General features: G+C 40.8%; 2 protein-coding genes across 3 annotated transcripts in view; one reads left to right on the top strand and one right to left on the bottom strand.

The window, feature by feature from the left end:
• Window positions 1-22,818, bottom strand: part of LOC109997284 (sushi domain-containing protein 3) — a 100,873-nt gene that overhangs the window by 63,538 nt on the left and 14,517 nt on the right. The gene's annotated exons all lie outside the window — the stretch shown is intronic.
• LOC110005413 (alpha-2,8-sialyltransferase 8E-like) lies at window positions 13,501-22,791 on the top strand. The gene is made up of 8 exons (XM_065951647.1): window positions 13,501-13,584; window positions 17,251-17,324; window positions 18,684-18,758; window positions 18,866-18,940; window positions 20,010-20,148; window positions 21,207-21,319; window positions 21,428-21,520; window positions 21,604-22,791. The coding sequence occupies exons 1-8, from the start codon at window positions 13,579-13,581 to the stop codon at window positions 22,064-22,066; spliced, it is 1,038 nt and encodes a 345-aa protein (XP_065807719.1). The 5' UTR covers window positions 13,501-13,578; the 3' UTR covers window positions 22,067-22,791.

The following is a 22,818-nucleotide window of genomic DNA, read 5'->3' as shown; positions in this document are numbered from 1 at the left end:
GCAACATTTTTCCAATACCTGGATATTAAGGGACATTGCCATACACAGTGATAATAAGTTCCTACTTCTTTTTTACACTTCACACAGAGGGCGGAGATCTGAGGACTCATTTTGTTTAAAAATTGTGGTGTTCGCTGAAGTCTATGTAATATTCTGTATTGGCTCTCTTTGAGTCGATTACATGTAAAGATTTTCCTAGCTGAAACAAAGGTACCTGACCACGCCTCTGCACTAAGTTCAACCTCCAAGTCCCTTTCCCATAATTCCCTAGTTCTCTCAACCCTATCACAATTAATAGGATGTAATTTGTCATAAAAAAGGGAAATTATTTTTCTGTCGTTGAGCGCATTTAAACTAAAATTGAGAAGAAAACTTTCAATTGAGCTCAACAATGATTGATCAGTGGGGAAAATCAGATCTGATTTGACAAAGTGTCTAACTTGGAGAAAACCAAAGAAGTGACTATTTGGTATTCTGTATTTGGTCTTGAGTTGATTGAATGACATAAAATCACCATTTTGAAATAAATCAGCCACAAATCTTAGACCCTTTGAATACCAGTCATTGAAAATACTTTTCCCTATACCTGGAGAGAAGGCTTTATTTTGAGTCAGAGGTTGTAATGCTGATGAAAAACCTCTCCGGCCAATGTGTTTAGTAATATCTCTCCAGATTCTAAGTGTGCTAAACATGACAGCGTTGTTTTTAACATCTGCTGGCAGTTCGCCAGCATCAATTGAGAGGAGACTGAAAGGAGAGAGAGGGGAACAGCACCATGAATCTGTTAGAGGCTCCCCTTGATGTAAAAAATGGTTTAGCCAGCGTGATATTATCCTGCCGTGGCAGGCCCAATTGTAATATAGAAAGTTAGGAAGTGCTTGACCCCCCCTGTCTATTGGCAACTGTAAGGTCTTCATCTTTAGCCTAGATTTCTTGCCATGCCATATAAATTTTGAAAGAGATCTTTCGATATCCAAAATAACTCTTCTATTGATCTTAAGTGGCAGCATTTGCATTGGGTACAACATCCTAGGAAGTACATTCATCTTAACCAAGCTTATTCTACCCATCCATGACAGAGGAAGATCAAACCATCTGCTGATGTCATTTTTAACTGCTTTCAAAGTTGGAATAAAATTGAGTTTATACAATTCTTTTATGTCTGCTGATACTCTAATCCCCAGATAGGTAAAGCCTGAAATTGACCACCTGAACGGAAAATTAACAAGGGTATCCGGGACACCAAAGTCTCCGAGAGGCAAGGCCTCTGATTTGTCATAATTAATTTTGTAACCTGAAATTTGGCCAAATTCACTTATAATCGATTCCAATACCGGTATGGAGCTCTCTGGATTAGTAATAAACAACACTATATCATCAGCATAAAGCGAGATCCTGTATTCTGTGTCTCCCAATGTGACACCAGAAAAAAAACGGTGGGTTCTAATGGCCTCTGCGAGAGGCTCAAGCGCAAGTGCGAATAAAAGCGGCGAAAGGGGACAGCCCTGGCGTGTGCCTCTATTCAGAGGGAACATCTCAGACACTGAACCATTTACCAGAACTCTTGCAGACGGAGATCTATATAGGAGCTTAACCCATGTAGTAAAACCAGAACCTAAACCAAACCTGTTAAGAACATCAAATAGATACTCCTACTCCACCCGATCAAAAGCTTTTTCTGCATCCAATGAAACAGCAAGAATCCTTTTTTTTGTATTTTGTGAAAATTGTATAACATTCAGTAGCCGACGGACATTGGAGTGGGAGTACCTACCTTTTATAAACCCTGTCTGGTCTGACCCAACCAAGATGGGCAAGACCTCCTCCAGTCTTCGAGCCAGAAGCTTGGATAATATTTTGCTATCAACTCCGAGTAAGCTTATTGGTCTGTAAGAAGCACAGCTATCTGAGGGTTTATCTTTTTTTAAAATCAAGGAGATGTGGGCAAGATTTAGAGTTGGTGGAAGTGTTCCCCTTTCAAAACATTCTATAAACATTTTAGTTAAAGGTCCAACCACCAACCTGGACATTTTTTTATAAAATTCAGGGCCGAACCCGTCAGGACCTGGGGCTTTTCCACTTTGTAGAGATTTAATAGTATCTAAAACTTCCTGTGTTGTGATTGGTCTGCATAGATCATTTCTGTTTGTTTCAGACAGAGTTGGGAGATTTATTTTATCAAAAAATCGTTTTCTCAGCATCGAAGTGTTTTGACACTCAGAAGAGTAAAGGTTTTGGTAAAATGTTTTCATTATTTTACTGATAACTTTGGTTTCAAAATGTTGTTTCCCCTTGAAATCTTTGAGTGATGGGATTACACAAGACCCTGCCCGGCCTTTTGCAAGACTGGCAAGGAGCCTGCCAGGTTTGTTTCCAGATTCAAATAATCTATGCTTAGCAAAAAAAATAGCTGATTCTGCTTTTTGGGTTAGAAGTTGATCTAAGGCAGAGCGCGCTGCTTCTAATTTTTTAAACACCGAAACGGAGGAAGAGGTTTATCCAAGACTCTATCCAAGGTTTTAATTTGCTGCTCAAGCTCTAACTGTTTCGCTAGTGCATTTTTCCTCTTAGCAGCTGTATAAGAAATGATGCCCCCCCTCAGAAAAACCTTGCCTGTTTCCCATAAAGTAGATGCAGATACATCAGGTGATTCATTAGTGGAAATAAAAAGTTCCCATTGTTTTTCTAAGTATGTTACAAATTCAGGATCGCTGAGAAGAGATGAATTTAGGCGCCAGTGTCTAGATAAAGGGTCATAATAAGGTGGTAGGAGTTCTACAGAAACTAATGAATGATCCGAAAGGATACATGCATCAATAGAGCAGGATTTAGTCCTGTCGAGTGTTGATCTTGAAACAAATAAATAGTCAATTCTTGAGAAAGACCGATGAGGGCGAGAGAAAAAAGTAAAATCTTTCTCTCGAGGATTAATGATTCTCCATGCATCAAATAAGCCTAGATCTAGACATAGATCCTTTGTGGCTTTTGCCATCCTGGATAGAGGTAAAGTTTTAGATGGACTGTGGTCCATTTCTGGAACCAATCCACAATTGAAATCTCCTCCTAATATAACAAAAGGGGGGCAAATAGAAGATATATCAGCCAGTAACTTTGAATAAAATGAGCTGTCAAAAGTATTGGGGGCATAAGCACTTCCCATGAGAACATGTTCTCCATATAAAAACCCAGTAATTACAACATACCTTCCTTCTGTATCGTGAATAACTTTTTCAAGTTTAAAACTCATATTTTTGTGGATGAGAATTGCCACCCCTCTACTTTTTGAGTTGAATGAGGAATAAAAGATTTGGCCGACCCAATCACGTTTTAACTTCAGGTGTTCAAGGTCTGTAAGGTGGGTCTCTTGTAATAGTGCCACTTGTACCTTGTCTTTTTTGAGCATAGAAAGTATTTTACGTCTCTTTACCACATTATTGATCCCTTTGACATTTAATGTGATAATTTTAATGTTACTCATTATGTAGCGTGTTTATCTGACAAGAAAAAATAAAATAAGACAATTTAGCCTGATATATAACCCACTGTATGTAAAAAAAGATCAATTCAGTATCATTTGACATAGAAACTGTGCTGACATAAACATATCCATCACCTAAAGATGGAAGAACCAGAACCTTCTCCATGCTCAGAGTACCATGCAAATATAAAGCCAGCATAAGAGCATGAAGTGTATAAAGTAACAAAACAGAACAAAAACCAAAAGCTACCAGATGGGTAGTACTATAGGAGCACGTGCTGCCAGAAGGAGTCATCACCTCTGGAGGGGAGAAAGCAAAACAAAACAAAAATCCCTCCATATCCACTCCCGTCCCCACAACATAAAGTTATTACATGCCTGTTATATTTGGCATTTAATTACCATAAAGCTTCTATGGCCATAATATTTGAGAAATAAAAAGAGAAAGAAGAGGGCCCCTTGATTGTTATCAATATTTTAGCCAGACAAAAGAAAGGCTGCTTCACACCAAGAGACACACTTGGGAAAGACAAAATATAGTTTAGCCATGTCAGTATTTAGATTATTACAGTCTTATATTTAGGTAGAAGAGAGCTGTGGTTAACAAGTAACTACTGACCAGATTTATTCCAGTGTGTTGATAAAGTTATCTGCATCTCTCGGTGTTTCAAACTTGTGCTCTGCGCCGTTGTAGTTCACTGTCAGTGTAGCCGGGAAGCGCATGTTAAACCGTATGCCCTTGTGGATTAGAGTTTGACATACATTGTTAAATGCGCGTCGCCTCTCTCGAACCACAGATGATAAATCCTGGTGTATAAAGATCCGCTGTCCTTCGTATTCCAGGTTAGGCGTTGCCCTCACTGCTGCCATTATTCTCGGCTTATCCCTGGAGTTGTGCAGACGGATGATCACCGGGCGAGGGTGTGCGCCTCGCGGTCCCAAACTCCGATGTGCCCGGTCAATTTTAATACGGCTTTTGGTACCGGGGCTCGCTTCTAGGCTGAGAACGGTGGGCAGCCAAGATTCAAAAAAGTCTATCGGGCGCTTCCCCTCCGTGCCCTCTTTCAAATTGAGTACGCGGATATTATCCCGCCTGCTCCGGTTTTCCATGTCAACTATGCCATCAGCCATCACCTTCATTTTCTTCTCTGCGTCGGCGAGTCTTGCCTCCAGACCGGCCACCGTGTCCTCCACATCCGATACTCTCTGTTCAGCCGCGGTAATGAGTTTGGACTGGCTTTCCAGGGTCGTGGAAATTTTTTCCAAAGTCTCAGAGAACTTAAAAAGTTTATTTTACAAAACGTCGCTAAAGTTCTGAGTTACCTCATGAATTAAAGCTGTGGCATCCATTGTTGGCAGGGTTTTGCCTCCTTCGTGCGCAGTGCTCGTTTGGCTAGCAGTTGTAGCAGCTGTTGACTTGCGTGGTTGAATTTTCGTCTGTTTCGACATCTCTTGTCACTTAAGGGTGTACCTTTCTTCTCGTTACAAGTTGTTACAACAATGTGTTGACATAATAAGCTAAACTGGATACATTAGACCGTATCAAATATAATCAAAATAGAGTGGTGAAAACACGTCCTCTAGCCAACCGTCGTCACGTGACCCCCCGTCATCTGCATTTCTAATAGCATCATTAACTCCTCTCTGGTTTTTATTTCTCAGATGGGATTCTGTAGAAGTACAACCTGGGCTTGGTAAATGCATCAAACTGAACAACAACTGTCTTTGATTTAAAAGAAGAATGTGCAACATTTGACACAAATGAAGCAGAAATCAAGTTTGTCCTGTGTAAATGTCTCTGAGTCATGACTGTCTACAATGAGTGAGAAGCGAGAGTCCTGCTGGCTGTGTTGTTGTCAGAGCCGTGTTTACATCATGTTTACATGGACGGGACGGTCGTGTGTATGAAGCTGTTTTAGTCAAGGACTAGAGAAAAGAAGAAGATCATACTCACTGATTATTTGAATGTCACAAAAGTGTAATTAGATCTCAGTCTTTCTGTGTCAATTTATGTCCAATGTGAAGCTATGAGCTAACTAAAGAGCGCTAACATTAGCCTGCTAACACAACAATTCAGGCCGCATTCAATCAGAGCTTGAGCCAAGTACAATTTTATCCAACGCTTGCGCTGAAAGGTGCTTAATTATGATGGGTTCTAATTCATAACTACTTTGTGCAAACTTGAGTGCAGAGGGGATGGAGGTGTGCCGCTGGAGGATAGTGGAGGCTTCAGAATAGTTGAGGTGAAACCAAACACCAATTTTTACAGTCCTAGTTTAAACCCAGGCACAATTCAACTGGCCGATTGACTTCACTTATGGTTGCAGAATATCCCTTTAAATCTCCGCCACAATGCTGCATGGGTTTCCTTGTAAAAAATAGGATTAGGATCCAGCTGTTGGCAGCTGCTGCGAGCCTCAAGATCCTGAACAGATGTCTCGCCAAAGGCTTCAGTGTTAAGCACCAACAGTGAAAACCTCCAAAATCCCTTAATTATGAGCACTTAAAAGCACACCACTAAACCAGAAAGATTCATCTTAAATGAACAATTTAGTTATTTCAGTTCAAGTTATCTTTTATCTGTACTAGAAAAACACAGTTTTCAGGTTGTAATGCAAAGATAAAACGTTTCCTTTCACACAAATCTTCAGGAACCACTTCATACTCAATGATGTGGATGTTTGATTTTGTCTTATGAATCTTTAGCTCAGACGGTCTAATGTCTCATATTCTCTGGACATTGTCAGTTTCCAGCTCCTGCAGCCACAACATCATCAGACCATCAGTTAACAGCTCTCTGCAGCGCAGTGGGGTCCTGCAGACTGAAAGATCTTTCCTGATTAAATTCATGTTTCTTTTATTCAAAGCATTTGCTGAATTTGTTTTTCCTATGAGCACTTGTAGAGTCCTGGGCTACAACCCACATCTGACCCCTAGGAGGAGAAGAAGCAGGGGTCAAAGAAGAGGGAAGGGGATTTGAAGGGCAGGGATCAGGCCTGGAAGGTCTCTGGGACAGCTGGGATAAGACAACGTAATCCCTGACAAGAAAGCAATGCTGGAGTGTCCTTGAAGTGTCATTACTACAAGGACACATCCTCGGAGTGTCATGTAGATAAATACATGTTACTTGCTGAAGAAAAATCTAATTTTAGGGCAAAAAGGAGTCCGAATTTCCACTCTTCAATCATTGGGAAAGAGGGTGAAAGATGATATGAGATGAAGATATTGATCCATGCTAAGAAAACTAGGCAGGTGGTTAAGTCAACACATGAAGAAAAACAAGAAAGGAAGCAAAACTAGTCAATTAAAGAAAATAAATTTCCCTTTAAAGGTGGGTGCTTCCACTTCTAATTTCTTTGGTTTCTTCACGTGCAGATTACCGCTCATCCCTCCTGACTGAAACATGGAACTCCATGTAAAGCTGGTTGGAGGATTTGAGTGTAGATCCGAGCTTTGGTTGACTCCCTGCAGCTTTTACACTTAATTGAGGAAGCGAGCAGCAGCAGCAGATTAAAAGAACAAGATAAATGTGCAGTGACTCTGTGTGCAGCAGGGAAGCCTCTGGGACCCCTGGAGCTCGTCTGATCTTAGATTTGATCCCACACTGCGGGACCTGGCTGCATTTAGAGTCAACAAATGCTATAGAAGGAAAGTGATTAGCTGGTATCAATCTGAGAAAGGTCAGCGGGAGAGTCGCAGCATGATGGCCTCTGAGTGAGGAAACCCTAAACTTTCATATTTCAGCTTTTCCAGTCAAATCAACCATTTTGAATGCAGAAAGACATAGAAACAGTGGATTTATGTAAGCTTGAATGAAGAAATTAAAAAACTTTGAATAAAAAAATTGCACAAAAAAAAATCTTCGAATCTCAATAATCAGATGCAAAGTTTAAGACATAGACTAAAAAACTGTCTCATCTGGCTTCTGTGAGGATTGAACGTGTGTGTGTGTGTGTATGTGTGTGTTTGTGTGTATGTGTGTGTGTGTGTGTGTATGTGTGTGTGTGTGTGTATGTGTGTGTGTGTGTGTGTGTGTGTATGTGTGTGTTTGTGTGTATGTGTGTGTGTGTATGTGTGTGTGTGTGTGTGTATTCTCTGCTCGTGATTTATCGGTTTTTTGGATGTGATTCCTAATGTGGGGTTAAAGGTCGCTGCGCTCTGGCACAACTATTTTCTATTCACATTTGAGGTCTTAGGCTGAGCTGATATCCCAACAACACTCTCTCCCTCCAGTATCACCAAAGATGATCAACAGGGTGCTAAAAAGCTTAAATTAAAAAAGCTGACTCTGCCAAAAGTTTAAAAAAAAAATACACACTTAAAATAAAGAAGAATAGAAAAGTAAAGAAAGAAAAAGTAAAGTAAGAAAAAAACTGTCTCAAAGTACTCGGTCAGAAATTCCGCATTTTCTCTGCTCAGACATTTAAAAAACTAGTTTCTCATATAATCGAAAGCTTGTGCAGTTTTCATTTTGTAAACAATAGACCAAGCAGCAGATCTCAGCTCTATCCGCCACGCTGTGGAACTAAACAGCACCATCTTGTGTCTATAGGGTGTTATTGCAGCTTACTTTTTTATCTTCCTCCCTCCTTTATGCACCTTTATTCAGAATAGATTTTTTCTTGAAACACCTTCACAAAAAAAAAATTGGGTAAAAAGGTCTCTATGATGATTAATGCATGCAGTCCAAAGTGGTGCAGCTCAGACCGTCAGAACTCATCAATCTCGCCCCTCAGTTCCTCTCGGCCTTCTTAAACATCATCTGTTCTCCACAGCATACAACCTCCATCAACTCTGCCTCCCCACCAGACGCCCATCCTTTTACTTACTGTCTCAGTATTGTCATTTGTTTGGTCTCTCCACCATGAAAAGCTTCCTTGGGTCCCTTGAAGGGCACTAGATAAATTCAATATATTTATATTATTATTATTATTATCATTAGAACTTGATTCTAGTGAAGATCACAATCATATCAAAAATAGTAAATATTTTAGGATTTTAGGAGATTAAAACTCGAGCAAAACTAAGAGAATGTGTAACAAACAGTAACAGTGTAGCATAGCTGTATAAACAATGAAGTGATCCTGATACTATAAGATGACTGAAGTCTAACCCTAACTCTTGGGTTATTTCCACTCTCAGTGCATGAAAACAGTATAACTAAAACCCTGAAAACAGCCTCATGAGTACTTAGCAGCAACTATAATCCTGCAGACTATTTCACAGTCAATCCAAAGAAGAAAGTGCTGCAGCTCAGGTGCATCACAGCCAGACTCTAATCCAATCTAAAGCAGATGGGAGGAGCAAAGGGACAAACTTAGAGCCGCCAAATGTAGGACTAACTTCACCTACTGAGAGGCTCCACAGGCAGCTGTCGGCCTACAGAAGATGGCCTGATGTGACTTCTACACACAGACACATTAATACTGCAACTGTTACCAACAGGAAGCAAAACATTCATGGATCACATAAAACCAATCCTGACCTCCCTAAATTGGCCTCCTATTCACTCCACATTCAACTGAAGATTACTCAAAAAAACCTGCTGGATAGGTGAAAAATAAATACAATATGCTACACTTTTTTAAACAAAATTAGTTATAAGGCAGCAACATGAGTTATAACTTCAGAAAAAACTTGAAATGTGTTATTATCCCACTATAAAATTAGCCATATACATACACACAAACACATACTGTATATTGACTGTGTGACCGTTATGTTGCCTTTCAGTTGATTTTCCTCCACTAGGCCTTTCAGAGAAAAGCACCTGATGCAGTGACTAAGTGAATCCTCTAGAGGGCAGTATCTGACTGCAGCACTAAATTTGTCCATCCTGGACTGATCCCTGAATATGTTTCAATTTGTAATCTTACTCTTACATTTTATGTCTCCTTGTGTTTTTGAAGCTGCATCAGCAAATCTCAATGAACTCACTGACACTGTGACATCATACATCAGCTTCTGTGAGGACGTGTGTGCAGACCAAGACCTTCTGCACATACAACAACAACAAGCCCTGGTTTACACCTCATCTGAGGAAGCTGTGTCAGGCCAAGGAGGAGGCCTACAGGAGTGTGGACCGGGACCTGTTCAAGCAGGCCAGAAACAACCTGACAAAGGCGATCAGAGTAGCTAAGAGGAGCTACACTGAGAAGTTAAAACAAAGCTTCTCAGCTAACGACCCTTCAGTCTGGAAAGGCCTGCGAGAAGTAACAAGCTACAGGAGACCCACCCCCCACCCTGCCAGTAGCAATAGACTGGCTGAAGATATTTAATATTATACCTTTATACAAAGAGAGCACAGTTTACCAAAGTAAAATTCCTTGTGTGTTTAAGCATACCTGGCCAATAAAGCTGATTCTGATTCTGATTCTCTTAAGGCCCTGACACACCAAGCAGACGGCCAAGAACTGGTGGCGACGAAGGCCGCCTGTGGTGTCGGCAGGCGACGCCTCTTGTCTTGGCCAAAAAGTTGCTGCAGTCTTTGTGGTGTGTTCTAGTGCAACTTTTTGGCCAAGACAAAATGCGAAGCCGACACCACAGGCGGCCTTGTCGCCATCAGTTTTTGGCCGTCTGCTTGGTGTGTCAGGGCCTTTATAGTTGATACTATAAAACTGGATGTTTTATCCTTAATGGTTTACATTATAACGTATCAAAAGAGGCATCAATATGTATTTTGTTCAGTTTGATCAAAAGTTTAAAAACTTCTCACAGGAGCTTTAAGACACCAAAGTCCAAATTAAGCAGGATTTAAATTGGTATTGAAAAATGAAAAATAATGAGTAAGTTATTGAAAATGAAGTATCCTTCCAGTTGTCACAACTTGAGAAATCAGCCATCGGGATCAAAACTAGGATTTACTTGCTTTTGGAACCAGCTCCAAGTGGCCACTCGAGGAACTGCGATTTTGGCACTTCAGCTTTACTTACTTTCTGAGCACTTGAAGTTGTTTCTTGGTTAACATTAGTTTGGCAGAGTTACAGAAGAAGAATAAAGTACAGGAAAGCATTTATATAAATGCTACTATTCTAATAAAGCATGTGGGCACGAAATACAGAAGTGTTTCAGGTAGACTTTTCTTTGTTGTATGTGCAGATCATGTATGAAATGCTAATACATGAGTTTTATTGTTACTCATTTTCATCCAGCTCAAGTCACTCTTCTCTCCGGTGATGACTCTCCTGTGTTTGTTGAGCCTCCTGATCTGGTACTTACTGGACAGGTAAGTGTGAAAATGGCATTTCCCTTGGCTGCGTGCACACTCTCACACACAGACTGCCAAACCACATCGCAGATATGTTGTTTTACTTCTTTCTGCACCCTTTAGATCAGGGGTACCCAACCTTTTTTGAACCAAGATCTACTTTTAAAGTTACCAGTCTGCCGAGATCTACCAGTCCACATAGTGAGCCATAGCCTTTACCAACAGCCTACAAACGCATTTAATACTCACACAACAAACAGAAAATAATAAATGAGAGTTCTGTAAAAAATAATGCAATATCGACATACTTTTTTTTGAACTCTTATTTTAGGGTAGGCTACATTTTAATATCAAGTTTGTATTTATATCACATATGTTTTCCCCTTAATTTTGTTTACAACAAACAACTTTAATCTGTGTGGAGATGTTCACAGACTACAGCAGGCTGCTGTGAGATGATTTTGCTTTTGTTAAATTAGCTGCAGACACGGTGAGAGTGAACGGAGTAAAGTCCAACCGACTGTTTGACCGGGTCACGTGTGTTCCCGCCTCGGTCCGTAAAGATCACGGATCAACTGTGTGCTGTAGCACTAAAAGTAAAAAGTAAAAAGGTTTGCGTGGTGGCTGGCGCTCCAGTGCAAGTGTGTTTGTGTCTCGTCCCCCGCGATGCTCACAGTCATGACAGCAGAGAGGAGCAGAGAAAAGTAGCTGCAGCTTCATCAAATGCGCTTAATACTCGTAGCATAGTTTCTATATATGACTTTTTGGTAAAACATTTACCCCCCCGGTTTTACCTGCACGTCATTGCGCATGCCTGCACTCTCTCTCTTGCGCGCGCTCTCTCTCTCTATCTCCGCCGCTCGCTCTCTCGCTCGCTCTCTCATGCACGCAGCATTTTCATGAATAAATGAAAAATTAAATACACACAGGTCGGAAGTATACTTGGCTCCCCACACAGGTATCGTGTGTGGGAAAAACTGCAATGACATGAAATTGAAATCACTTTTCTATTTTACAATTGTATTTTATATCGACTAAACGATCTACCTGTTGATCGCGATCGACTGTTTGGGCACCCCTGTTTAAGTAATTTATTTTATAATAACAAAGAAATGCAAGAAAATGTGAAAATTACAGTTGGTTATATTGAGATTATTTTAGTGATGCGACAGACAGAGAGGAAGAAGAGAAATACAGACAGAGAGGAAGAAGAGAAACACAGAGACAGAGAGGAAGAAGAGAGGAAGAAGAGAAATACAGAGACAGAGAGGAAGAAGAGAAACACAGAGACAGAGAGGAAGAAGAGAAATACAGAGACAGAGAGGAAGAAGAGAAACACAGAGACACAGAGGAAGAAGAGAAATACCTGGATGAGGCAGAGAAGGGGTAAATATTTCTGACTAGTAGGCCCTATGTGTATTACTTTTGTGTCTCCATAATTGTATTTTCTTGTGTGTTATCCATTCACTAAGATAAAACACAGGATGATTACAATCAACCTCCTGCAACCTGATAGAACAGAACATTACACCAGTGGTTCTCAACTTCAGGACCCACTACCAACCTCTTCATGAAAAACCAGTAGGCCTACCCAAATATCTAATATTTTTAACCAATCAGATTTATTCAATAGAAAAGTGTGCAAGTTTGGACTTCAGAAGGTACAAAAATGTGACTGATCAAAGGAACAGAACAACACAAACATGCTTCAAATTCACAGCCTTTTAGACCTTTTGTTTTCAGTACACATTCAGTACCCACTGAAAAAGGCTCCCCGACCCACTTTAGGGTCCCGACCCATCAGTTGAGAACCACTACATCAGCTCAACAAATGCAGGAGGGCCCCCAAATGACTAAATCCACCACTGTCTGCATTATGATGCTGTTATTTCAGCAAACGTTATTCCTGTAATTTGCGAGTAATCACAAGAAAGACCATTTCTATCTCGGGCTCATACAGCTGAAGTGAGCCAGCATGCAGCCGTTTAAAAACGTATTTCATTTCTCTTTCTGCCTCTCTCTTCATCTCCTTTGTCTCTGTGTGTTTCTTTATTTCACCATCTTCACTTGTAGGAATCTCTAAGCTTGTGTTTATGATGTTACAGGACTTTGGGGCAGCACTGTGCAATCATTTCCTCAAACACGCTGATGTGCATCATGGAATAGTCCATGTAGTGCGGCTGGAGGGGGAGGGGGCCCTGAAACATGAGTTACAGATGAATTAGCCATTCTTCTGATTACATTTTTTGCGCAAGTGTTTTTTAGAAAAACTTAATAACTTACCACAAAGTTAAATAATAATAAATTAATAATAATAATAATAATAATAATTCTTAAACTTGATTTTTTGAGGGGGCATTTTATAGAGCCCATGCAGGTTGGGGGCCCAATACAATTGCCTACCTATGCCTGATGGTTAAGTCTGCCACTGGTTAGAGGAGTGCCATAACAAACATTCATAGATAGATACCATCATAAAATTATTTCAAATACACACTCTGTATCAACATTGACAATCAACCCTGCACTCTTGAAAAACAGGAATAGCTGCTAATCACAAGATAAACCTTTAAACTTAAAGTGAAGACTTGTTTTTTTGTCAAGGTAGTTGATGTTAGGTTCGTGGTGTCTTGTGGTGTCAACGACTTCCTATCTAACATTTTTGTGTTTTACTTGATGTTTGAGTGACCGTTCTGACATATTTCAGCCTCCTGTCTGCTTGCTCAGGTAAATCTTGAAATTTGGCAGAAGTGAGGATACACTCAGACTTTTTTATTATTTTTTTTTACTGTGTGGTGACACTGCAGGGATATCAGTGGCAGTGAAAGAGAAGCAGGCAAGAGAGAAACATTGACTGGATCCATAATCAAAGGACTAGCTTTTTACCTGGAACATGAAGGTAAGAATCAGCTCTTTTTGTAGCTTGTAAATTATTAGGGCCCGAAGCACTGACAAGTGCCAACTCAGTGTCAGTGTGTTCTAGACATGTTGAAGATATCAGCTTGTGCTGTACACGATTCTACATAAAAGGGCGTGGCCATGGTGTAATGTAAAACTTTGATGTCTTAGCACATCCCTGTGAACCTTTCAAAAAGTCCTCACCATGGAGGTTTTTTTTACATACATGCATGACAATTTTTATGTATATCAAACATGTTAGGACCTACATGAAATCTTCTTGCACCCATTGTCAAAACCCAACAGGAAGCCCGCCATCATTTTTTGAATTTCAAAATAATGGCCCGATTTTGCGTTTCACAGGCTGTCTATTTTGACAAACTTTTTTCAGGCCCCGTACATCTGATCATCCCCAGAGTCAATCAGTGTATTCTAGACATGTCGATGATCTAAAGATTTGATCTACACGATTCTACATAAAAGGGCGTGGCCTCGACACACTGTAAAACTTTGATGTCTGGGTGCGCCCCTGTAATATCTTCCAAAAGGCCTCCCCATAGAGGATTATTTCAACTACATGCATGACATTGTTTATGTATATTAACCATGTCAGGAACAACTAAAAATCCTTACACCCATAGTCAAAACCCTGAAACCTGACTGTGATCAGTGTTGGTCATTCTCAGGGCTTGACTCCTATTGTGTATAAATTAAAAGACTGAAATGAATAGACTGACTGATTTATAAATCACGATCCACCTGGAAATGTGCGCACGTAGATTAGCCCCATGTTCCGCTCTCTACACGCCCACATTCAACTATAAACGGTCGATGCAAAGCAGCTCGTGAATGAAAATGCATATCTCATTGAAAACGGCTCATTGTCTGCGAGCGTATAAATAAAACTGTCAGTTTGAATGATTATGATGATGTGGATCTGTCAGTAAAGTTTGATATTTAGTGAAATAAAATGTGGAAGGCGTATGCCACTTTCAGGCCCCATTTTGTGCGTACGCAGTCCCCAGGTCCACGTAAACATGGAATCCACAGCATGGATACATTGGAACCGACAATGACAACAGGCACAAATCGATCTGCTGGCCTCCTCCTTGGCGCCACCTCGCTACTGCTGCCTCCCAGCGGTCGCGACACACCCCGACATGCACGAAGTGCGAGGGCCCTTCATCACCGCTTGCGGTTTTTATTATATATATGTTTTATATATAAGTGTTCATGGGAGAAAATTAGTTTCATCTTTAGCATCAGGTTCACCTTCTTATCAGGTTTTCAAGTAACAGCAATTCAACACGAACACGAACTTCCTAAATACAGACAGCACATAAAGTGTCCCACCACAGGAGCTAACACACTGGACCACTGCTACACAGTAATAAAGGACTCATATCACGTTCCCTGTGCAGCTTTGGGACTCTCTGATCACTGCCTAATTCACCTCATCCTGACCTACAGGCAGAAGTTAAAAACTGCTAAGCCTGTAGTAAGGACTGTAAGGAAATGGACAGAGGAGTCAAAACAGGAATTACAGGCCTGCTTTGATGGCACTGATTGGAGTGTTTTTGAAGCTGCATCAGCAAATCTCAATGAACTCACTGACACTGTGACATCATACATCAGCTTCTGTGAGGACGTGTGTGCAGACCAAGACCTTCTGCACATACAACAAGCCCTGGTTTACACCTCATCTAAGGAAGCTGCGTCAGGCCAAGGAGGAGGCCTACAGGAGTGTGGACCGGGACCTGTTCAAGCAGGCCAGAAACAACCTGACAAAGGCGATCAGGGTGCTAAGAGGAGCTACACTGAGAAGTTAAAACAAAGCTTCTCAGCTAAAGACCCTTCAGAAGTCTGGAAAGGCCTGCCAGAAGTAACAAGCTACAGGAGACCCACCCCCCACCCTGCCGGTAGCAATAGACTGGCTGAAGATATTTTATATTATACCTTTGTACAAAGAGAGCACAGTTTACAAAAGTAAAATTCCTTGTGTGTTTCAGCATACCTGGTCAATAAAGCTGATTCTGATTCTGATTCTCTTAAGGCCCTGACACACCAAGCAGACAGCCAAAAACTGATGGCGACAAGGCCGCCTGTGGTGTCGGCTTCGCATTTTGTCTTGGCCAAAAAGTTGCACTAGAACACACCACAAAGACGGCAGCCGACGACCAACGACCAAGTACGTTCTGCGCATGCGTGAGAGGAAATAGCTCTCCATGCCAGCAGGCGCCGGTAGTCTGTAATCGTCATTCCAAAAAGTGGAAACTGGAAAAGGACGAGGAAGAACGTGTATAAATGAACCGTTGTTTTGCCACGAGAAGACAATTCTCTCACCGCTGTCGCGCAACACTCGTAATATAGGTACTTCTAATGGAGAATAATGTCTGATAAAAAGTTGAAAAGGGTGCTGCCGTTGTCAGCCCTTGGTCTTTTATTAGTGGCCTTTAAGACCCCGACACACCAAGGAGACTGTCGGCCGTCTGTGAGCGGTCGCCCCCCTAGTTTTTGCAGTGTGTCCAGCTCCGTCGCTACAAGTCGGCCCCAGTTGGCCTTTTTTTGGCCGACCCTACATATTGAATCGGAGGACCCGTCGCTGGCTCAGTTGGGGGTAGGAATCTCTCTGATTGGCTGTTCAGCTAAGCGAAACAGGAGAGCCAGTGCACAAGAAGAAATACAGAAGCGCCTCTTCTATTCTAGTTCCACTAATAAAAGACCAAGGGCTGACAACGGCAGCACCATTTTCAACTTTTTATCAGACATTATTCTCCATTAGAAGTACCTGTACTACGAGTGTTGAGCGACAGCGGTGAGAGAATTGTCTTCTCATGTCAAAACAACGTTTTTTTTAATCCGCGTTCTTCCTCGTCCTTTTCCGGCTTCACCCTTTTGGAAGGACGATTACAGACTACCGCCACCTGCTGGCATGGAGAGTTATTGACTCTCACGCATGCGCAGAACGTACTTGGTCGTTGGTCGTCGGCTGCCGTCTTTGTGGTGTGTTCTAGTGCAACTTTTTGGCCAAGACAAAATGCGAAGCCGACACCACAGGCGGCCTTGTCGCCATCAGTTTTTGGCTGTCTGCTTGGTGTGTCAGGGCCTTTATAGTTGATACTATAAAACTGGATGTTTTATCCTTAATGGTTTACATTATAATGCATCAAAAGAGGCATCAATATGTATTTTGGTCAGTTTGATCAAATTTTTGAAAACTTCTCACAGGAGCTTTAAGACACCAAAGTCCAAATTAAGCAGGATTTAAATTGGTATTGAAAAATGAAAAATAATGAGTAAGTTATTGAAAATGAAGTATCCTTCCAGTTGTCACAACTTGAGAAATCAGCCATCGGGATCAAAACTGGGATTTACTTGCTTTTGGAACAAGCTCCAAGTGGCAACTCGAGGAACTGCAATTTTGGCTCTTCAGCTTTACTTACTTTCTGAGCACTTGAAGTTGTTTCTTGATTAACATAAGTTTGGCAGAGTTACAGAAGAAGAATCCCGGAAAGTCCAGGAAAGCATTTATATTGATGCTATTATTCCAAAAAAGCATGTGGGCAAGAAATACAGAAGTGTTTCAGGTAGACTTTTCTTTGTTGTATGTGCAGATCATGTATGAAATGCTAATACATGAGTTTTATTGTTACTCATTTTCATCCAGCTCAAGTCACTCTTCTCTGCGGTGATGACTCTCCTGTGTTTGTCGAGCCTACTGATCTGGTACTTACTGGACAGGTAAGTGTGAAAATGGCATTTACCTTTGCTATGTGCACACTCTCTCACACATAGACTGCCAAAGCACATCGCAGATATGTTGTTTTACTTCTTTCGGCATCCTTTAGCCGTTCATACTGCTAAAATGCACATAGCCTTTGTAGATGTGTTAATCTTTTCTTTTTCTCGGCTTCATTCATATGTGTATAGGATATCTTATTAGGAACCACGTGTGTCTGTGTTCTTAAACAGTGGAGATAAGAGGAAAGAAGATTGTCAAATGAAGCTGCTGAAATGTCACTTGATCAAGTAGGCCTACATTGCAAAAACAAAAACTTTGCACAGCTACAGAATAGCCCATACACTTTATTTTTCTGTGTTACAATGATGCCATGGTAATGCCATTCATTGGACGTGATTCAAGAGGAGCTTAACAGCTGCAACTTCCCCAATTACATTACAGGGTATTTAGCAGTCAATCACAATCGTTCATATGGCCGTGGATTTTGTAGTCAGTCGACCAAAACCAGAGGCGCTGCTTGTCAACAGGCAAGGCAGGCAACTGCTCGGGACCCCAGACCAGTAGGGGGCCCCAGAGGGCTCACAAACTTCAACCAAAGCAGTGGCTCAAAATGTGCAAATTTTGCAATGACAGTAGGAAACCTCCCTTTGGGTGCCCCATCTGAAAGCACTCACTCTATTGCTGAGAAAACCAAAGTTTTTCAATGAAAGTCACTGAAGAAAAATGAAGAGGAATTAGCCGTCAATAGGAGAGAAAGGAAGAGGAGTAAGTGTCGGCTGGCAGACATGATGGTGATGAACGCTGGTTGGAGGGCCCCAACAGACTCTAGAATCGCCACTGACCAAAACAGTTTCTTAGGAAGTTGAAAACAGGAACGGAAGATGATGATAGCTGTAAAAGTAACACCGCAGACCACAGATTTTTGCAGATGACATGTAGCTACGTAGCAAAAATCTCTGCTCAAGAGTTTGTATACTGGTTTTTCATTCATGGTGTATGAAGTTGACAGCTACTGAACACTGAATTCATGATGTTTACTCCATTGGCTTTAGCGTTTGTTGGAGTTTGAAATTTCAACAGAATGGCATCAAATCTTTCACTTGTTAAATGCTGATTCATTATGTGTTCTGTATGTTTTGAACAAAGAACACAGCACACTCAAAATGGGAGTTTTTGTTCTCAAGTGATGAAAACTAATTATAAAGCTAACATGTTGGCCTATGTGAGCTTTTGGATTTAGGGGTGATTTTCTTTGTGTTGGCTATCTTTTTGAGGAGGGTCTGTCCACAAAGTAACTATTCATAGCTGTAAATGTATCCTTCCTTAATGTCCTTCCTTTTCTTTTGTTTGTTCCACAGTGATGTGGACCAGCACTTACCCGCCCCTCAGAGGAAAAGAGCCCCCAGGACCTTTAACCTCTGCAAAGAATGCAAGTGAGTGTGCAAACACCATCACTGCTTCATGACTGCCATCAGATGAAGGGATTACTCACCTGGTTGTGTATGTGTATCTTAGGTTGAATGTTTTTGTTTTTTCACAGTAATACGATCATAAAAGTAATGCAGAATTACTCCCAAGCCTGGAAGAAGCAGGAGGACAATTTAAAACAATTCAGGTAAAACAAAAAGGTCGTCTTGGTTTTGAACTTTAAAGGGAAAAAATAAAAGAAGGTAAGAATTACTTACTTTTAAGTTACATGACGCTGGGTGGTAAAGGAGGTCAAAAGGGTAATAAAACCCAACATAGTGCCTAATAAGATGGCCAAGTGTGATTAAAAGGTTAAACAGAATGAAACATGAATTACATTATAGAACTATTACCAGTGTTTGGGCCTGTTCCAAAAAAATGCAACACAACTTTTGGGTTTTGGTGCCCAACAGCAGGCAGCTGGTATTTTTATCCATGCCCCTCAGAAAACCTGAGTCTGCCTGTGCAGATCAACAAACACAACTTGGTTACATCTGAGTCCATTTGCATTGTGATAGGAGCCCACAATATACACGATGAGTCAAATAAAGATCATCAAAGGTTCCTCCACAGAATGAGAGTTAGTCACTTTTTATAAGAAAGAGGGGAGGGGGAGATGTACAGGCTTCTAAAATCCCTCTTTGGGCCTATTCCATGTAACTTTACTAGCTGGGTAAGTGAAGAGATAAGAGAAGACAGAAATGTCAATCACACAATCAAGGTTAAGATATAACCCAATAATTTGAATGGCTAAAAAAAGACTTTTCTCTTTGCATGTTTTACTCGAGGACAAGCTCAGAAAAGATGAGTCAGAGTGCCCTCGTCTGATTGTTCTTGAAAAATGAATGTGATTCATGACCTTAAACTGTAAACACTGAATGTTTGAACAAAATCAGAATCTGTGCAGGATCAGAATAGTTTCCTCTTTAGATGGATAGAAAGAAGAACAGCTGAAGAAGTGGGAAAGAGAAGTGGAAATACATGTGGAGTGAAGTTGAGGAACTCCTCTGTAAATGTTAAACACTTGGTCTAAATATAACATACATTAAAATCATGTGTGTGTTGATAAAACAGAGAGGACTTTACCTGAAACACACATGACTGCCCTTAATGATTATTTGCTCTTTAAAAAACAAAAACTAAACAAACATTTGAGGGAGCATCAAAACATCAGAGTCACTAGTACATGGTTTAACAAAGTCCTTGTGGTTCCCCAGATCTCAGCTGAGCAACAGCTGCAGTGGTTTTGACAAAGCCATCCTTAACCAGGCCAACACTGTAGTGGAACCAGAGCTCGTTGATAAGAGAAAGTGCAGCTTCCAGGTGTCTCCGGAGGTTTTCAACACCTTTACAAAGGTATTTTGTTTGGCACTCATGAATATAACCAACACATCCACAATATCTGCTACTTGTTTGGCATTGTGATTGTTCCTGTAATGTCTGACTAAAAGATTACACATTAATTAAACGAAACATTAAATAAATACAAAAAACAACTTAGCATACACTTAACATGTGTATTTACACAATAATATGTTGGTAGACTCGGGATGCCTCGAGCTAGCTGGAGGGTTCACAGAGCTCCTTTGCTAATACAATCCTTGTCCTTTGAGCCAGACATTGGGCATAGCCAGCTGATAGCACCGCTAGCCGTGGGGCTAACTGTGCTGCAGCTGGAGGAAGTGACACTTAGCAGCTCTTAACTTAAGCTTTCTTACTCTCTTCGGCGCATGCATGGCTCTGGATACGGTGGATGTGGTGAAAAATTGAGGGATTGCTGAGGTATCGAAATATTGTGAGGGGATTGCGATTTTCTGTACAAAGTTTCATGGCAATCCAGATTATTATTTCTAGTTACTGAAACAAAATGTGTACTTTGTTATGCTGCAACTGGAAACAGGTTGACAACAAGGTTGAACTATTAATCCACATGAATCCATCTGATTTTCTTAAACGAAATAATAAACCAACATATTTTTAAATAAAGTGAAAACGTATGAGGTATTTGAAACTTAACTCTTTCCACAAATAAATTGGAAGTGAGGAACTCTTTTCAGTCCAAATCTCAGGAAATGATCTCCCAACCGCTTACAGCATGTATGTACACAAATTAACAACTGTGTCATCAGCAACTTTAAAGCTGCCAGTATACTTCACAACAAAGTGATATACTGCTGAATTTATCCAGTAAAAACAAGTGTGAAGCCCAAGTAGATGTTGGAAATTAAAACCTGAAGACTTCCAGGTGCACTCATATTTCAGCTGGCAACCTCTTTCAGGGGTGTCTGCTGCAGGGCATTTCCAAGAGGGAAACTTTTGCAAATGAGATCCAGCAGTAAAGTTGATCTACTGTATTATATCATCAGTACAATTATCATTATGTGGTAATACATAACCATTGATTACAATTCCAGGAGCATCCTTTCTCAAATAAAACATGGGACACGTGTTCTGTTGTCGGGAACGGAGGAATCCTGACTGACAGCAGCTGTGGAGAGAGAATTGATTCAGCTCAGTTTGTCATGAGGTGAGAAAGGTGTCCATTGTGGTGACAATGTCAACTCACAGTGTCAAAAATCATTTATGTTGAGATTCCATAAAAAAGATCTCTGACTTTTTTTTCTTGCTTCTTCAGGTGCAACCTTCCTCCTTTGGGAAATGGTTATGAGAAGCATGTCGGTGTCAAAACGGACCTTGTGACAGCGAACCCAAGCATCCTCAGGGAGAAGTGAGCAAGAGGCTGGATTTCACTTCACTGTCATTACAGAGTTCTTTTGTCTTGTTGATGTATATCTGCTGTTTTGCCTCCAGGTATGAGTCTCTGATGAAGCGTCGTCGTCCGTTTGTGGAAAGTCTGCATATTTACGGCAACTCCCTGCTACTCTTTCCCTTCACTCGTGGAAACACTGCTATGTGTCTGCGGGCCATCTACAGTGTTGAGGACTTTGGAAGCCCCATTAGGCCCGTCTTCATTAACCCTAAGTACTTCAGCAAGCTGGCTGCCTTCTGGCGTGTACAAGGCTTGGGATCAGCGTGGATGAGCACCGGGCTAATTATGACTAGCATAGCTTTGGAGGTCTGTGAAAATGTGCATCTGTATGGGTTCTGGCCCTTCGATAATCACCCCTATGGACTCTACGACCTGACGAACCACTACTATGATGACAGAAAAGCTAAAAGTGTCCACGCCATGCCCAAGGAGTTTGGGCTCCTGATGCAGCTGCACAGACAGGGGGTGCTCAAGCTTCATCTGGGAGATTGTCAACGGTTATGACTATGAGTCATAATTGTATATAAGTGTTATTATGTCGGTCTGCTTTGTGTTCGGTGTTTTGTTTGTGTGTCTGTCTTTCTGCTGTGTTTCAGGTGCCCAGCCCTGATTGGAGAAACCCGGATGGTTGCTAATGTTTTCTGCAAAACAATTATGATCTAATCTTTTTATTAACGCTTCAAGTGTTCATCAGACACATGTTCACACAAGAATGCATTCCTTTGAATACTTCTACAAACATGTGGACTGGAGAGCTGTAGGGTTTTTGTACTATTCCAACTCTGCTTTTTTATTATACAATTATGTATAACTGATATGTAACTCAGTTTTTGGTTTGACATTATTTTGGTTTGTTTGCATACTAGTTAGATAACAATATGTGTAAGTAATCTAGTTAAGGTCAAATAAATCTGAGACTTGCTCAAGAAACGGTAATTTCTCATGCTTTAATTTTGTATTTTAGAACATGTAATGCAAAGGTTACCTTGCTTCCTTTTTGGTAAAAAAAAACCCCAGACTTTTATTTTGAAGCAACTTCTGGTTTTCAATGTTGTTTAGGTAACTTAAGTTCGAGAAATGAATGTGATGTATGTATTAAGAGATGGTAAACAACAAAAAAGTTACTGTAAAAGTTGAATGTTAAAGTTTTGCAGCCCCCCACCGGACAATAATCTCTTACGGTGGTTTTGAATTATGTGTGAGCTTTACAATAAAGCAGATAAAAGTCATCAGTTGAAGAGTCTATCTTTCGAAGG

Source organism: Labrus bergylta, chromosome 23, assembly GCF_963930695.1.
Source record: "Labrus bergylta chromosome 23, fLabBer1.1, whole genome shotgun sequence".
Lineage (NCBI taxonomy): Eukaryota > Metazoa > Chordata > Actinopteri > Labriformes > Labridae > Labrus > Labrus bergylta.
This window is presented reverse-complemented; position numbering and strand designations above follow the sequence as displayed.